The sequence below is a fragment of the Anas acuta genome, assembly GCF_963932015.1.
Source record: "Anas acuta chromosome 2 unlocalized genomic scaffold, bAnaAcu1.1 SUPER_2_unloc_1, whole genome shotgun sequence".
NCBI classification, from domain to species: domain Eukaryota; kingdom Metazoa; phylum Chordata; class Aves; order Anseriformes; family Anatidae; genus Anas; species Anas acuta.
Window position 1 is genome coordinate 592,446 of NW_027075980.1, and position 16,862 is coordinate 609,307.

General features: G+C 57.4%; 2 protein-coding genes across 2 annotated transcripts in view; one reads left to right on the plus strand and one right to left on the minus strand.

Annotated features, from left to right (window-relative positions):
- BOP1 (BOP1 ribosomal biogenesis factor) overlaps window positions 1-4,818 on the minus strand; it is a 39,048-nt gene extending 34,230 nt beyond the window's left edge. The window contains exons 1-2 of the mRNA XM_068668200.1: window positions 4,626-4,818; window positions 3,761-3,983 (exon numbers count right to left, since the gene is read on the minus strand). Coding sequence (XP_068524301.1) covers window positions 3,761-3,826 — 66 coding nt within the window. The 5' untranslated portion in view covers window positions 3,827-3,983; window positions 4,626-4,818. The remainder of the gene's footprint in view (window positions 1-3,760; window positions 3,984-4,625) is intronic.
- Window positions 4,819-5,074: 256 nt separating this feature from the next.
- HSF1 (heat shock transcription factor 1) overlaps window positions 5,075-16,862 on the plus strand; it is a 34,427-nt gene continuing 22,639 nt past the window's right edge. The window contains exons 1-4 of the mRNA XM_068668117.1: window positions 5,075-5,373; window positions 9,524-9,632; window positions 12,032-12,168; window positions 13,749-13,873. Coding sequence (XP_068524218.1) covers window positions 5,239-5,373; window positions 9,524-9,632; window positions 12,032-12,168; window positions 13,749-13,873 — 506 coding nt within the window. The 5' untranslated portion in view covers window positions 5,075-5,238. The remainder of the gene's footprint in view (window positions 5,374-9,523; window positions 9,633-12,031; window positions 12,169-13,748; window positions 13,874-16,862) is intronic.

Consider the following 16,862-nt stretch of genomic DNA (forward strand, 5'->3'; position numbering starts at 1 on the left):
CTGGCACCCCACACCACGGCCAGGGCTCAGGGGCAGGGGCTGCACACCGAGACCCGCGGCCTCCTCCTGCCCGAGCGCTCCCCGTGCGTGCTGCCCCAGATGAGCTCAAGAAGAGCTTGGAGAAACCCAAAAGTGGGATTCCCAAAAGTTGCCCCCCCTGCGCTGAACCACACGCAGAGGGGCAAGGAGAGGGGGGGGTGCTGCCCATGGCACCCCCACGCCATCAAAGCTGAGCTTTAGGGCAGCTGGATGCAGGCGGAGCAGGGGGCACGCGCCCCGGCTGCCCCCGGAGCCCCACGGCACCGCTCGGGGCAGATCGCAGCCACCCAAAACAGGGGGAACAAACCCCACAACGAGCTCACCCCGCTCCCAGCTGCCAAGAGGTGGAAGAAAAGGGCTGGAAGGGGGCTGAAAGCAGCAGGAGCCGCGCTGGCTCCGCTCCCCCCGCGCAGAACCTGCCCGCCTCCCCCCGCACAGCCCTCGGCGCGCTCCCACGCAGTTCCCCCCAGGTTCTGGAGAAGAGATCAGCAGCTCCTGGCCTGAGATCCTCCAGCGGGAGGGGAGAGGTCCCGGCAGCCGTGGGGGGGGAGCCCCCCCGGCACCGCGGCAGGGGGACGAGGATGGTGGCGAGTGCCCAAAAGAGGGGTGCCAGGCGGGTTCGGGAGCTGCGGCAGCCCCAAACTTGTGTTTCCCTCGCTGCTGTTTTGTTTTCGGGGGTTTCCATCCTCCAACAACCTCTTGCGGGGGACAAAGGGGGTCCCAAACGGTCGCAGAGCCTGCAGGTGAACATGGGGACGCCTCCGCTTGGAGCTCAGACGTCGGAGGATCCAAATGGGCGCTTCCAGGAGAAGAGCAAGGACGGGGTTCGTGCCTTGGGGGATTTCATGAAGTTTTTCACCCCGAGGGCAAACATCCGTTTGTTCCATTTCACCGCTAAAACCATGGACAGATGAAGCCTGCTTTGAGCCGGCACAGCCTCTACGAGCACAAATTTGGGGAGATTTGTACCTGGGGAGAGCAGGGGCAGTGACAAAGGGGTAGGGAAGCAGTGCAGGGGGGGTTTCCTGGGGTCGCAAGGCACCACCTCAGCCCCAGGACCCCTCCCCAGGGCGCCGGGGCTACCGAGGAAAAGAGGCCGAACTGTCACGGTGCTTGAAGACATCAGGATGAAATCCAAACCGACAAGGACAGCCCAAAATTTACACAGCCCCCGCGAGCCAGGGCGGGCAGGCAGCGGCCCCGAGTGCTCCGGGACCCCGCAGGAGGCGGATGGGCGCCGTGCCGGCACGCGGCTCCGTGCGCGGCTCTGCTCCGTCCCCACCAGGCTGCCCCCGGTACCCTGAGGGGTTTTAAAGCCCCCTGCACTGATGAGAGGTGTGGAATTAATGAGATGAGTGGAATTAATGAGATGAGTGGAATTAATGAGATTTGTGGCATCACAGCTCCCTAAAAGCATCCTCCTGCAGGAGCACACCCATATGTGCACAGCAGCAATCCTGGACCCGAGGATCCCTGGAGCCAGAGCCGGTGAATTCGGCACCAGCGGGGGTCCCTCATGCTGGGAGGAAGATTTGGGAAAACTGAGGAGCCGTCCCCAAAATCTGTGTCTGTCCACGGCTGGGGCTGGCAGCGCCTTCCTGCTGCCTGCTTCCAGCCGGACCCGGTGCCCTTGGAGGTCTTGGCCATCCCAAATGACTCCACGAGCCCTTTTTTGGTGAGGTCTTCTCCATCCCAAATGACTCCACGAGCCCTTTTTTGGTGAGGTCTTGGCCATCCCAAACGACTCCACGAGCCCTTTTTTGGTGAGGTCTTGGCCATCCCAAATGACTCCACGAGCCCTTTTTTGGTGAGGTCTTGGCCATCCCAAATGACTCCACGAGCCCTTTTTTGGTGAGGCCTTCGCCATCCCAAATGACTCCACGAGCCCTTTTTTGGTGAGGTCTTGGCCATCCCAAATGACTCCACGAGCCCTTTTTTGGTGAGGTCTTGGCCATCCCAAATGACTCCACGAGCCCTTTTTTGGTGAGGCCTTCGCCATCCCAAATGACTCCACGAGCCCTTTTTTGGTGAGGTCTTGGCCATCCCAAATGACTCCACGAGCCCCTTTTTGGTGAGGTCTCCATCCCAAATGACTCCACGAGCCCTTTTTTGGTGAGGTCTTGGCCATCCCAAATGACTCCACGAGCCCTTTTTTGGTGAGGCCTTCGCCATCCCAAATGACTCCACGAGCCCTTTTTTGGTGAGGTCTTGGCCATCCCAAATGACTCCACGAGCCCTTTTTTGGTGAGGTCTTGGCCATCCCAAATGACTCCACGAGCCCTTTTTTGGTGAGGTCTCCATCCCAAATGACTCCACGAGCCCTTTTTTGGTGAGGTCTTCTCCATCCCAAATGACTCCACGAGCCCTTTTTTGGTGAGGTCTTCTCCATCCCAAATGACTCCACGAGCCCTTTTTTGGTGAGGTCTTGGCCATCCCAAACGACTCCACGAGCCCTTTTTTGGTGAGGTCTTCTCCATCCCAAACGACTCCACGAGCCCTTTTTTGGTGAGGTCTTGGCCATCCCAAATGACTCCACGAGCCCTTTTTTGGTGAGGTCTTCTCCATCCCAAATGACTCCACGAGCCCTTTTTTGGTGAGGTCTTGGCCATCCCAAATGACTCCACGAGCCCTTTTTTGGTGAGGTCTTGGCCATCCCAAATGACTCCACGAGCCCTTTTTTGGTGAGGTCTTGGCCATCCCAAATGACTCCACGAGCCCTTTTTTGGTGAGGTCTTCTCCATCCCAAATGACTCCACGAGCCCTTTTTTGGTGAGGTCTTCTCCATCCCAAATGACTCCACGAGCCCTTTTTTGGTGAAGCGGCACCGAGTTCTGGTGCTCGGGGCACTGCCCCCAGCCCCCAGTGCGACGCCATGCCACAGGGGGTTTGTGTCGCCCCCAACGGGTTTTAAGCCTCCAAACGGGGCTAAAAAAATAATCTGAGTTTTGAGAAGGAATTTAGCAAAGGCAGAGGAACCAGCGCTGCAGTTGGGTGCCGGTTTCTGGGCCAAAAATCCTGTTTCTGGGGGGTTTTTCCCTACAAACTCACCTCTGCTCTGGGTCCCAAAAAATGCCCGACCCCGCTCTGCACCCAGCCCCCAAAATCCTGGGCTGGGAGCCAGCGCCAAAAAAAATGAGCATCAGGAGCCAGGAAACTCGCGTGGTGGAGGGAATTGGGTGCTCTGAGGAGCCGAGCTGGGGGTCCCCAGCGGCTGCTGGAGGGGGCACGGGGACGGGGACACCCCGAGGGGGTTGGGGACACCCCGAGGGGGACGGGGACACCCCGAGGGGGACGGGGACACCCCGAGGGGGTTGGGGACACCCCGAGGGGGACGGGGACACCCCGAGGGGGACCGGTGCTGAGCGGGGGCACGGCAGGAGCTGCGCATTAGGGCGAGCTCCAGCGTGAATTTTTTACCAACCTTTGTGCCCAGGTGGCCTGGACACCCCTAAAATAATTAAAAATAGTAAAAATAATTAAAAATAGTAAAAATAATTAAAAATAGTAAAAATAATGAAAACCAAGGAAGGTGCCCACGAGGGAAGTGCCAGGAACGCGGGCTCCAGGAACAAACGGGCAGGGGGGGGCCCCTCCTGCCCCCAGGTGAGCACCTGTGGGGCTGCCCCCAAATAATGGGGCACAGGGCATGGGGCTCGCAGCCCCCCCACCCCAAAAAGCCCCATCCCACCCCAAAAAGCCCCATCCCAGCCCCATTCCTCACCCGTGCTGGGGGGGGCTGTGGTGCTGCCGGGCTCTTCCTCCTCATCCTCATCCTCCTCATCTTCATCCTCGTCGTCTTCCTCCTCCTCCTCCTCCTCCTCGTCTTCCTCTCCGCTCTCCTCCTCCTCCTCCTCCTCGCTGCCCCCCCAGCTCTCGCTGTCGCTGCCCCCCAGCCCCCAGCCCCCGCTGGGCTCCGGCTCCTCGGCTCCGGGGCTCGGCGCCTCCTGGGGGGGGGGAAGGAAAAAACGGGAGGGGGTCAGGGCCGGGCACCGGGACCGGGGCAACCTGGAACCCCCAGGTAACCACGGTGACCCCCCCGGTAACCCCCCGGTAACCATGGTAACCCTATGATAACCCCCCCGGTAACCATAGCAACCCCCAGTAACCATGGTAACCTCCCGGTAACCCCCCGGTAACCACGGCAACCCCCGGTAACCCCCCCGGTAACCACGAAGGCCCCCCGGTAGCCCCCCGGTAACCATGGTAACCCTCTGATACCCCCCGGTAACCACGGTAGCCCCCCGGTAACCATGGTAACGCCCCGGTAGCCCCCCGGTAACCATGGTAACCCCCCCCGGAAACCCCCCGGTAACCACGGTGCCCCCCCGGTAACCCCCCCAAATAACCGCGGTAACCCCCGGTAACCATGGTAACCCCCTGATAACCCCCGGTAACCATGGTAACGCCCCGGTAACCCCCCGGTTACCATGGTAACCCCCCCGGAAACCCCCCGGTAACCACAGTGCCCCCCCGGTAACCCCCCAAATAACCACGGTAACCCCCGGTAACCATGGTAACCCCCTGATAACCCCCGGTAACCCCCCGGTAACCATGGTAACCCCCTCCCGGTCCCCCCCCCTCCCCACCTCCGCCATGCCGGTGCCGCGTGCGCCGCCGCGCTCCTCGTGCGCCGGGGTCAGAGGTCACGGCCCCGCCCCCTGCCGCCTCCTTCCGCCTTCCGGGTCCGTCTCCACCCCCGGAAGGGAGGGGGGGACAAAAATAACGGAGGAGGGGGGGGGGGGGAATAACGGAGGGGTCAGAGGGCAGAGGGCGCGAGGCCCCGTGCGCATGCGCCGCCGCCACCCGCCCAACTGAGGAGGGAGGGGGGGGAAGCGAGCGAGGGGCGAGTGCGCATGCGCAGAACCCAGCGGTCCCGCCGCCTCTCTCCGAGGAGGGGGCGTGGTTTCGGTGGTGGGGGCGTGGCTTAAGGGGAGGGGGCGTGGCGAAGGAGGAGGGGGCGTGGTTTGGGAGGGAGGGGGCGTGGTTTTGGGGAGGGGGCGTGGTTTGGGGGTGAGGGGGGGCGGTGCCGCGCATGCGCACGGGCCCCCCGCGCGCAGGGGGGCTCGTCCCAAGATGGCGGCGGCCATGCAGGGCCCCGCGGGCGGCGCTGCGCAGGCGGCGGCCGGGCCCCGAGGCGGGGGCGGGCGGCGGCGGCGCTGAAGCTCCACGGAACCCCCGGCCCTGAGGCCTTTAACGGCTATGGAGGGCCCCGCTGGTGCTGCTGCGGCGGCGGCGGTGGGCACCGGGCCCGGTAGTAACGTGCCGGCCTTCCTCACCAAGCTCTGGACGCTGGTGGAGGACCCCGACACCGACCCCCTCATCTGCTGGAGCCCGGTGAGCACCGGAGGGGGCCAGGCCGAGGCCGCGGGGCTCGGGTCCCGGCAGCGGGCGAACGCCCGCTGCCGGGACCCGACCCCGCGGCCGAGGCCCTGGCGTTTTAATGCGAAAAAATACGACTTTTTTGGGTCGTTTTCATGGTTTTTTGGTGTCAGGGGGGCCTGACGGGGGTTTGAGGGGGGAGAGGGGGGAATGAGGGTGTGAGGGGGAGGTGGTGAGGAGAAGGGGGAAATAGGGGGGAAAGGGGGTGAAAAAAGTATAAAGAGGGGGAAAATGGGGTGAAAAGGGGTAGAAATGAGGGGAAAAGGGGGTGAAAAGGGGGGAAAAAGGGGGTGAAAAGGGGGAAAAATGAGTGGAAAAGGGGGGTGAAAAGGGGTAAAAATGAGGGAAAAAGGGGGTGAAAAGGGGGAAAAATGAGGGGAAAAGGGGGTGGAAAGGGGGAAAAATGAGGGAAAAAGGGGGTGAAAAGGGGGAAAAATGAGGGGAAAAGGGGGTGGAAAGGGGGAAAAATGAGGGAAAAAGGGGGGGAAAAGGGGGAAAAATGAGGGAAAAAGGGGGGGAAAAGGGGTAAAAATGGGGTGAAAAGGGGGAAAAATGGGGTGAAAAGGGGTAAAAATGGGAGAAAAAGGGGGTGAAAAGGGGTAAAAATGGGAGAAAAAGGGGGTGAAAAGGGGTAAAAATGGGGGAAAAAGGGGGTGAAAAGGGGTAAAAATGGGGGAAAAAGGGGTGAAAAGGGGGGAAAAATGAGGGGAAAAGGGGGTGGAAAGGGGGAAAAATGAGGGGAAAAGGGGGTGGAAAGGGGGAAAAATGAGGGGAAAAGGGGGTGGAAAGGGGGAAAAATGAGGGGAAAAGGGGGTGGAAAGGGGGAAAAGTGAGGGGAAAAGGGGGTGGAAAGGGGAAAAATGAGGGGAAAAGGGGGTGGAAAGGGGGAAAAGTGAGGGAAAAAGGGGGGAAAAGGGGGAAAAGTGAGGGAAAAAGGGGGGAAAAGGGGGAAAAGTGAGGGAAAAAGGGGGAGAAAAGGGGGAAAAGTGAGGAAAAAGGGGGGGAAAAAGGGAGGTAAAAAGTAAAATGGGTGAAAAAGGGGGTGAAAAGGGGTAAAAATGGGTGGAAAAGGGGTTGAAAAGGGGTAAAAATGGGTGGAAAAGGGGGTGAAAAGGGGTAAAAATGGGTGGAAAAGGGGGTGAAAAAGTAAAAGAGGGAAAAAGGGGGGGTGAAAATGGGGGTAAAAAAAGTAAAAACGTGTGAAAAAGGGGGTAAAAAAGTAAAAATGGGTGAAAAAGGGGGGGAACTGCACGGGGTGGGGGTGGGTGGAGGTAGAGGTGGGTTTGGGGGGCTTGGGGGTGTGAAGGGGTTTCAGGGAGAAAAGGCAGAAATTGGGGGTGGGGGGCGATTTAATGAGAAATTAATGAAATTGGTTAATGGAGTTAATGAAATTAATGAAAATTGCAGGGAAATAAGTGTCAGAGGGGGTAAAATTGCACAGGGTGTGTGTTTGTGGGGTTATATTTGGGGTTTGGGGGGTTGGGGGTGTGGGTCCTGAGGGGATTTCCATAGGGAAAGGCATAAATATGGGGTGTGTGAGGGGGAATTGGTGAAAAAAACAGGGAATTGAGTGTTAGAGGGGGTAAAACTGCACAGGGTGTGAATTTAAAGTTGGGTTTTGGGGCTCAGGAGTGCGAGTCTTGAAGGGATTTCCACAGGGAAAGGCACAAATTGGGGGGGTGTGAGGGGAAATTGGTGAAAAAAGCAGGGAAATGAGTGTGAGGGGGGGTAAAACTGCACGGGGCGGGGGTGGGTGAGCTCCTGGTTGGGCTTCGGGGGCTCAGGAGCGTGGTCCCGAGGTGCTTTCTGCAAGAAAAGGCACAAATTTTGTGTGTGAGAGGGGAAATCTGTGAAGAAAACGGGAAAAGAAGCAGTGGAGGAGGTGAAAGTGCACCCCTCGGATGTCCCCCCCTTGTCCCTGCAGCTTTTGGGGTCGGTGGGGCCGGGCTCCAGGCCCTGAGGATGGAGCTGGTGGAGGGCTGGGGGTCCTCGGCTGTGGGATGGGGGCTCAGAGACCTGGGGGGCTTTAAAACCAAGCAAAAAACCCCACAGCCAAAGGTTTGGGGTCCCCAAGGAGACCCTGCTGGATCCGTCCCCGCACCCCTCGCTCCACCTCCTGCCCAGTGCCTTTACTGGGAGGCTACGGGAGGCCCCGAGCCCGCTATCAGAACCAGCTGGGAGCTGCTGGTTTGACTGGGAGGCAGAGATAACGGCGGGCCCAGCCCGGGAGGATTTGGGGGCAGCTCTGTGAGCTTTCCCCTCTGGTTTTGGGGTGCAGGAGCTGCCCTGAACCCCTCTGCTCGCAGCAGCTCCTCCTCGGGCTGGGCTCTCCCCGTTTGCCCCGTGGTTTCTCTGGCTGTTGAGGGGTTTTGTGAATAAAACCCACAGGCTCACAGACCCGTAGGGGCTGGAAGGGACCCCCTGGGATCACCAACCCCCTCCCAAAGCATTTCCCTACAGCAGGCTGCCCAGGGGGGGCTTGAATATCCCCAGAGAAGGAGCCCCCCCAGCCTCCCTGTTCAGTGCTCCGCCACCCTCACCGGGAAGAATTTCGTTCCCATATTGGTTCAGAGCTTCCCGGGCTCAATTTTGTGCCCGTTGCCCCTTGTCCTGTCCCCAAAAAACCCCGAGAAGAGGTTGGCCAAACCCCTTTGCCCCCACCCCTCAGGTTTTTCCACCCATTGCTGAATCCCCCCTTCCAGGGGGGGGCCACTCCGGTGCCGTGTTGTAGGAACATCGCTTGGCTTTTTGGGGTAAATCCTGGCTTTTCTGCTGTCCCTCCCACCCGGGGCACCTCAGGGTGCCGTGACCCTGCCGGGATCGCCCTTCCCATTTTGGGCATCAAACTGTTTTTTTTTATTGCTCTGAAGTCAATATTTTCCGGGATTTCCCTGCTTATTTCACAGACTGAGAACCCAAACACGTGTAAGGGCTGAGGATCCCGCTCCTAAATTTTCTCCTCGCTGATTATCCCTGGAGCTGGAGGAGGCAGAGGGACAGCACGGGGCGCTCAGAGGGAAGGAGCAGGAGCTGCAGGGCAAAATTGGGGGTGTGAGCCCCCCCCCATCGCAGCGCTGTGTCGGGCTGGGGGTGTTTGGGGCCAGCTCCGTAGCGCCCCGGATGGGAGCTGGGCTCCCAGCTGAGCAGTTTTTGGCCTCTCAGCCACAGCTTTTGGTGGCACCAGGGGCTGGTTCAGGGGAATCTGGTGCCCCCGGGGCACCCAGAAGGTTTTTGTTGGGGAGAGGGGTGTCGGTGGTGCTCTCACCTCGATTTTGGAGGGTTTGGAAGGGATCCTGCAGCTGTGACCGACGTGAGAAATGGCACGGAGTAAAACTGCCTGGGCTTCCTCACCTCTCCTCCACACGCAGTCCTTTTGGGGTGAAGGAATCGGGGCAGGGCTCTGCGAAGCATTCGGGGCTCTGCCCCGTGGAAAATCGTGCGTGCAAGGGGAGGGTGGGGGGGCTCAATAAGAACTGGGGGGCTGGGAAGAGCCCCGGGGTCCCTGCAGCGCTGTGCCGGGGTCGGGTCTTGGAAACGGCTTTGGTGCAGGAGGTGATGGGGGAAAAAGAACCTCAGGGAGCTGCTGAAAGCAGGATTTGGGATGCTGGGGGGCGGGGAGAGCAGGATTTGGGATGCTGGGGCGGGGAAGAGCAGGATTTGGGATGCTGGGGGGGGGGGGAAACAGGCAACCGTGGGAGGGGGATAACAGAGACGAGGCACGGCTGAAATGGGGCTGAAACGGGGCTGTTTGTTGGGGTGGGTGATGTGCTCGTGGCGCACCCTTCACCTCTCACCACCCCCCGCTGCTTAAAATCCTCACGGCCCCCCCCGGGTGCCGCATCCCGGGGGTCCTCGCCCACCTGCGCGGCCCCGGGCGCGCCGAGACTGGCAGGAGGTGGAATTGGGTTAATTTGCTGCCAGATGTTGACATTTCGAGGCGGGCTCGCCACACTGTCGGTACGAAATCAAGCTAATTGGCACGGGGTGGGCAATTAACACATCTGCAAAATGGGGCTGGGGCTTTGTGCGTAACCTGCCTGGTGGAGCGGGGTGATGGTGGCCGATAACGTCTCGTTTTGTCTTGGTTTTTTTATTTTTTTGGCAGAGTGGAAACAGCTTCCATGTGTTTGACCAAGGACAGTTTGCCAAGGAGGTGCTCCCGAAGTACTTCAAGCACAACAACATGGCCAGCTTCGTGCGGCAGCTCAATATGTGTGAGTATCCCCCCGGGGGGGCTCCTTGCCGCCGTCCCAGCCCGCTCTGGGGGGCGTTGTGTTTGACCTAGGGGCGTTTTCTGCCCTTGCAGTGATCCGGGGGGACCCAGGGGGAGGTTTAAGGTTGGCTGTGCTGCCAGGCAAAGCCACTGCTAACGCCAACAACCCTCGAGGTGAAGAACCTCGAGCTCTCGGCTTTTTATCTTGCCCTTCCCTGGGTGTGAGCCCGGGAGCTCGCCCGTCGTTAGTGCTGGCGGTGGCACTCCTTGCTGTGCTCCTTGCTGCGCTCCTTGCCACCTCCTAATGAAGCAGGAGCTCCTGGAAGGCCTCCAGCTGGACAGAGAAGCCACGAGTGACAGCTCGGTAATTTTCTAACCGCTTTCTCCAGGGGATGTTGCCGCCGGAGTCACGGAAAGCAGGCGCTGACTGAACTTGCTCGTCTCAGCAGCAGTTATTTTTTTTTTCCCCCTAGAGCCACGGCAGAGCTCTCGCCATCATCAAGCCCGATCCTCTGCTTGGAGGCAGGCTCAGCTCCCTCTGTCTCATCCCGGTGGCTTTGGGAGTGGTTTCACGAGCCTCCAACAGCCAGGATGCTACTTTGGGAAATGCTTTTAGTGTGGGGATGGTGGAGCAGTGGGGCTGGCTGCTGGATGCCTAACCCAAACCCTCCTTCTGCCGTTCAGCCCCTCCCTGCCGGGGGCATTACGGAGCGATTTATTCCTCTTTGAAGCAGGGATGGAATCACCAGGCTGGAAAAAACCCAAAAGATCACCAGGGTCAGCCAGCACCTAACACAAATCCACCGCCAAACCCCATCCCCACGCCCACACCTCTTGATTTGCGTGCGTTATAAAAGGGATTCTACCAAAGGGGAATGCCTGGAACAGATCCTGAGTTTCTGTGCGTGGTTTATTGGGGTTTGCTTGTTCTGCTCCCCCCCAGCTGTGTGGTTATCACTGCTTCGTGCCGAGCTCTGCCCTTCTGATGCCTGCTCGCAGCAGAATTTAGCTGGATTTCCATGGGGCAGCCTCCGGGCTGGTGCTCGGGCTGATTCTGCTTACCCTGCTCTATGCAAAACCAGAGCCAGGGCTCAGAAATCCTCCAGAAGGGGCATGTGGGGGCCCAGGGCTTTTTGTGGCACCCCCTCGGCCACACGCACACCGGGGTTTTCATTGCCCCTCAGCCCGGCTCGGAGGAGCAGTGGGCCACGTCCTGGCCTTCCAGGGATCCCCCCAGTGGCTGGAAGCTGGCTCCTGGCACCACAACATCGGGTGATTTCACTAAATCGGTGATCGTATCGCCCTTTTCCAGCCTTACAATTCTTTGATCCCAAGTTTTGGGGGCAGCAGCTGTGATGAGGAACCCACACGAGCAGCTATGGGATGGCCGCAGTGTGCGGCACGAAACCCGGAGCTGCTCTGGGAGTTGGAGCGAGCGCTGGGGTCAGCACGTTGCCCCAAAGGCTGGTCACTATTCTGGAGTGATCCTCAGTGTGTAACCAAAACCGAGCTTCTGTCTCCTTCCAGGAAATATAAATCAGATTTCCGAGTGCTGTTTTGAGTAAATTGATAGGAACATGAGTGAGAGTAGGGTGAATTCCAGCGCAGTTTGTTATTTTTCTTACTTCAGTCAGATGCCACAGTGGTCACCCCCCCTTGCACACCGGTAACACTCGCACAGGTTTATCTCCAAAGTTCAAATAATTTTATTATTATTTGTGGCATGTGGCCAGCTGCTTTCAGAAGCCACTTTATTCCCCAAATAAATGAAATATAAGACCTCTGGGATTGCACGGAGCCTGTGCTAAGTGTTGCAGTCTGCTTTTGGTGGTGCTCCTGAAAAGAAGCTCTGTGGCAATGCATCTTCTCTTGCCTCCATCTGCGCTGAGGAGGCGAGGAGAGATGCTGTGTGCTCATGTAACCACAGCGTCCTGGGGCTGAGGGACTGGAATCGGGAAATAGGAAGGTTAATTGGAGACTTTTGCTTCAATTCCTATAATTTCAGCCTTTCTTCTTGCTGCCTCGTGCCAAATAAACAAACGTTGGCTTTGTGAGAGCAGCAAAAGGTGTTTTTCAGAAGGGTTCTGGGACGTAGAAGTGGATCCTGCTCAGATCTTGCTCTGCTCCATGGTTCAGGGCAGCGGCTGCGTGGCTCTGCCCTCCTGGAGAGGACCAGGGGCAGTGGAGGACTCGTGCCACTTGTCGAGGAGGCCTGGCGTAACCTCCATCAGGTTAAGGAGTTCCTCGTTCCACGAAGCATTTTTAGGGGGAGATGTGTTGGGAATGGCACAGTGACCGAGGGCTTAGGCAACCAAGGGGAGCTCGTGCTTGTTTCTGCTCTCTGACGTTCATATTTAGCCCGTCGAGTTTTTCTCCAACCATTTACTGTTTAATTTTCAGATGGCTTCCGAAAGGTGGTGCACATCGAGCAGGGAGGATTGGTGAAGCCGGAGAAAGACGACACCGAATTCCAGCACCCGTACTTCATCCGAGGCCAGGAGCATCTCCTGGAAAACATCAAGAGGAAAGTAACCAGCGTAAGTTTCCACAACGCATCTTTCGGGAAAGGTTTTGACAAACTGTTTGAAAACAAAGCCTTGGTTGGGACAGCATCGGGGTGCTCTGGGGGCAGCTTTCGGGCCTTACAAACCAGCCTGTCTCTGGAGTCAGAACAAATATTGCCTTATTTTCCCTTTTTTTTATGGACAAGTAGCATCTGCTTGGGTTTGGCTGGGCAGAGGCAGGTTTGCTGTGTCCCCTGGAGGGATGGAAGAACAATTGCAGCTTTCAGGAAGAGGGAGACTGATTGCTAGTTAAGCTGCAATCCCTGCTGAAATGCTCCAGGGAATGTAAAACGTGTCCGTGCAGTGTAACGCCCAGACACGTGGAGAAGTGTTAGATGTGGTAGTGGAGGGAGGAAAAGGAAAGGCAAGGTGCCTGAGCTACGAAAAATGTGCTAACCTCTGGTGTCTCCCAAGCCCAGACCTCTGCCTTCTCCCTTTAAACTCACAGACGTGTTTTACAAATCCCCCAGTTCTTGAAATTCAAGCTGCTGGAGGCACGGGGTGGTGATGGGTGGTACTGGGGTTCCAAAAATGCTTGGGGATGCCCCAGGGTAACCTGCTGGTCCTGAGCACGGGCTGGGAGACGTGGTTTAGTCACTCTTAGCCAAGTCTTAATCACAGCAGCGCCTGGAGAGCAGCTCGCTGCCTGCCTCTCCCGGGGTGCTCCCAAATAACTGGATGCCGTTCACGCTGAGCCTTTTCGGCTCCTCTAGACGTTGGCACAGCGGGCAAGCACGTTTGGGAGGACGTGAGGAGATTTGGAGATAAATGACCTGCTGGTGAGCGGGGTGCAGGGGAGCTGCTGGTGAGCAGGGGAGCTGTGTTAGCCGCAGGAAGGGCTGGCAGATTCACCAGCCTCTCACGGGGCGCAGCTCTCGTGAAACACACCCGGGTGTCACGCCTCGGGAGTGTTTTATCAACAAGAAAACCGTCTGCTTGGAATCTCCTCGGCTGCTTTAGTGCTTGTAGTGGAAATGATGAGGATGGCGAGCGACCGGCCGCGGGAGGAGGCTCGCCGCTCTGCCTGCAGGCCCCTGCTGCAGCCAGCTCCTCTGCCTTCTGCTCCTGCTTTGCTTTCACAAGCCAGCTAATGACTTCCTTAATTGCTGAGGGCAGCGTTCAGCTCACTGCACACAGCAGACTTCTGGAAGTGTGCGAGAAGGATGTCCACTGCCCGTCTGCAGCGCAAACACACCCATCTTTTAAGGTTTTGTTGTAGATAAGTCTTGGTCCATCAGCTCTCCGAAGGTTTGTTCTGAGCAAACAGCTCCTCCTCAAAAGCCTTCGGTTTTACCTGAGCATGGCTTGTCTGATCCAAAAGGGTGATGTTTTTAGGCTGCAACAGAATTTGATTTTGCAAATAACGATTTGTGTGCAGAAAGTTTTCACTGCAGATGACCACTTCTCATCCCTCACCACAATGTATGCCAGCCATAGCTCTGGCGAGGGGAGGTGTTTAATGGGTGGGGAGATGGGATCAGGACCAACCTGGATGCTTAAACAACCGTTTTGCAGGAAGAAAACCCCACTGACGTCTTCCTTTCCATCCCCAGGTATCCAGCATAAAGAACGAGGACATAAAGGTTCGGCAGGACAATGTAACCAAGCTGCTGACCGACATCCAGGTGATGAAGGGGAAGCAGGAGAGCATGGACTCCAAGCTGATAGCCATGAAGCAGTATGTATGTGGGGAGGGGATGGCAGGAGATGCAGGGGAATTCTCTCGGTGATTTCTGCCCTGAACACGTTATTTTTAATCCCTCATCTGCTGGCAGGCTCGCTGCCACTGCTTGTGCTCTGTTCCTAGCCTTGGTTGTCTGGGGTGCAGCCTGGGCGTTAAAAGGCTTCCTGCTTAGGAAGCAGCAGGATGTGGGGTGGATGGGAAGGATTTTTTGGACACCAGAACCCGTTAGGGATTGCAGACCTGTGATCCCAAACGCAGTGTAAAGAAACATTCCGTGCTGTCCTGCTCTGCTCTGAGCTGTCAGCGGGAACGGCCGTGGAGACCCCAGAGCATCCGTCCCTGCCAGGGGAATTTCAGGCAGTGCTCAGTGCTGGATTGTTCCCTCGTGCTCTGGTTTTCTGCCTTACCTTCTGCTGCACCGTGGTGCTGGAGTCCTTTGGGGTGATGTCTCGTGTCCCATTCCTCCTCCAGGCTCTTGAGCTCTGCCCCCACCCCATTCATTTGGGGCTGGATGCGGCTCCCCGGTGCTTGCTGTCGGGCTGGGGGCACAGCAGGTGGTGTCGGGGCAGTGCTGTGGCTGTTCCTGTGGTGCTGCAGCGGTTTCGTTACCTCCCTGAGCTTTGTCGTCTCCCCAAAATCTCCCAGGTGCCCCCCAGGAGCTGCCTGCCCTCCTGGAGCAGGCTCTGGCTGTGATCCCCCAGGCGGGGGGCTCGCGCTGAGACTTCAGGTTTAGGCACTCGGTGAAGCTAACGAGCACGGGGATGTGGGTGTCCGACTCCCTCGTGTACCCTTAAATCCTGGTTTCAAGCTTTTTTTTTTTTTTATAATTTGCCTGTCTACAAAGTGAATCATTCATCAGTGAGTTTGGTTTATGCCCAGCTGCTCCATCCCTGCCGTTGTTTCCGAGGAATCCTGTGCTGGGTGAAGCAGGAGGGCACGGTGGGGATTTCAGAGGGACGGTTTCACTGCAAAAAGCATGGACTGTGGTTTTTGGAACACGCCGTGTTCCAAAGCCTCCCTTTGGCTGGATTTGATTACCGTACCTTGTGCTTGCAGATCACTTCCCTGGCACCTCTGGTGTTCACGGGAGGGGATGGAACCTGCTTCGTCTCCGGGGTCGTTCTAGATGATTCCTTTCATCTTCTGTTTGCCCCAGGTACGAGCACCCAGCCGTACCTCTAGGCTGGGCTTCTCTTCAGGCTCTCTGCAAGGGCAGAGAGAAAAGTAGCTTGTCCTCCGAACGTGTTCCCAAATAGCAGCAGGTAAAACATTTGTGCACCATTGTTGATACTGCAGTTTTGGGGGTCTACGGACAGCAGAGGTGGCTGCTTCCATTTTCCTTTTCAAATGAAAGGGAAAATGTCTTGTTAGACACAAATGCCTTGTTAATTGTTGTAAATGTTTCTCGAGCAAGGAGATCCAGCCTTTCCTAGCATGGCGTTGAGTGAAAATCCCGTACGCAGCCAACCCCGGATAACCAAAACTCCACCTTCATAGAGCAAACTCAGCGGGCTTGTAGCTGCGCTCCTTTCCTAAAAACAACAAGTAAATCTTCGTTAGCCACCCAGCAGCCCTACAGCTTCTGTCAGAAGGGTTGTCAGGGCTGTGCTGCAACCCGGCCGGCAGCTCAGCACCGCACAGCCCTTCGCTCAGCCTCCCCCTGCCTCTCTGGGATGGGGAGAGAAACGGGAAAGTGAAGCCTGTGAGTCAAGATAAAGACAGGAAAATAATAGTAACCGCAGCCAGCCCCCCCTATAATTGCTCAGCATGACCCCATAAGCTATGGAATACCCCTTTGGGCACTTTGGGTCACCTGCCCTGGGTCTGTCCCCCCCCAGCTCCTGCTGCACCTCCAGCCTGCCCGCTGGCAGGACAGGGTGAAGCTGAGACGTCCTTGGCTTGGTGTAAGCACTGCTCTGCAATAATTAAAACATTGGGGTGTTCTCAGCACTCTGCTCATCCTAAATCCCAAACGCAGCACCCTACCAGCTCCTAGGAGGAGAATTAACTCTGTCCTGGCTGAAACCAGGACATTCAGCACGTTTTGGGATGGTGCCTGTAACCCTGTGTGAGGATGAGCGCCTTCCTAACGCGCTGTAGGTCTCCAGGCTGCGTTCCAGCTGCTCTGCTGGCTCAGGGCAGAGCAAACATTAACATTATTAATTACAAACGGCCTGCAAACCGCTAGGTGGAGTGCACACAGCAGGGCTTGGAGCTCTGCTGCTCGCAGGGAGCTGCCAGCCCCTCTCTGAGCAGCGCGGCTTCCCCGCTCCTGGCAGGGGGGTGCTCACCCACCAGGTCCTAGAAATATTTTGTGCTTGTTCGAAAGCTTCTCAGGTGGCTGGGCTCCTGCAGGATGATCAGAAGGGGGGAACCTGTGAATTGTTGGTCCCTGGGCTGATACCCAGCACGCCGGCGTGATGCTGCTCCCATTTCCTCAGGAGTTTGTGATTAAAAATTTGCTTCCTGGGCAATAATCCACCCCCTTCATTTCGGGTCACCCCTTTTGGATCTGCAGCGTGCTTCGGAGCATCAGCTGCTTCTTGTCAGCTCATGGCTGCTGCTTATTTTCTTGATTTTTTTAAGTGTTCTCGAGGGTCTGATGGTTCACATCGTGTTGCCTCTCCGCAGCCCGAGAGTTGCAGCTCCTCTCCGTGGCACAGAGGAGCTGCAACTGCTTTGTGTTATCCCAGGCAGCCCCAGCGGTCCCCAGAGGGCTGAGGATACCTCGAGCATCAAGCTGTGCGTAGTGCCTGAGCCACCCCGTTCCTAATCTCTTTCTTTTTTCCTATCTAAGGGCACGTTTTGAGTGGGGGGTCTGCTCCAGCGAGCACCAGGTGTCCTTTATATCAAGCTGCTTTGTCGGCAGAAGGAAAGTTTACGATCGCAGCTTGTCCAAGTTAAGATCTTTGCAGCATATTGAAAACGCACATGGGCTGGGGCTAGCAAAGGGAAAGCTGTTTTGAGGGGCTTTGGTTTAAAT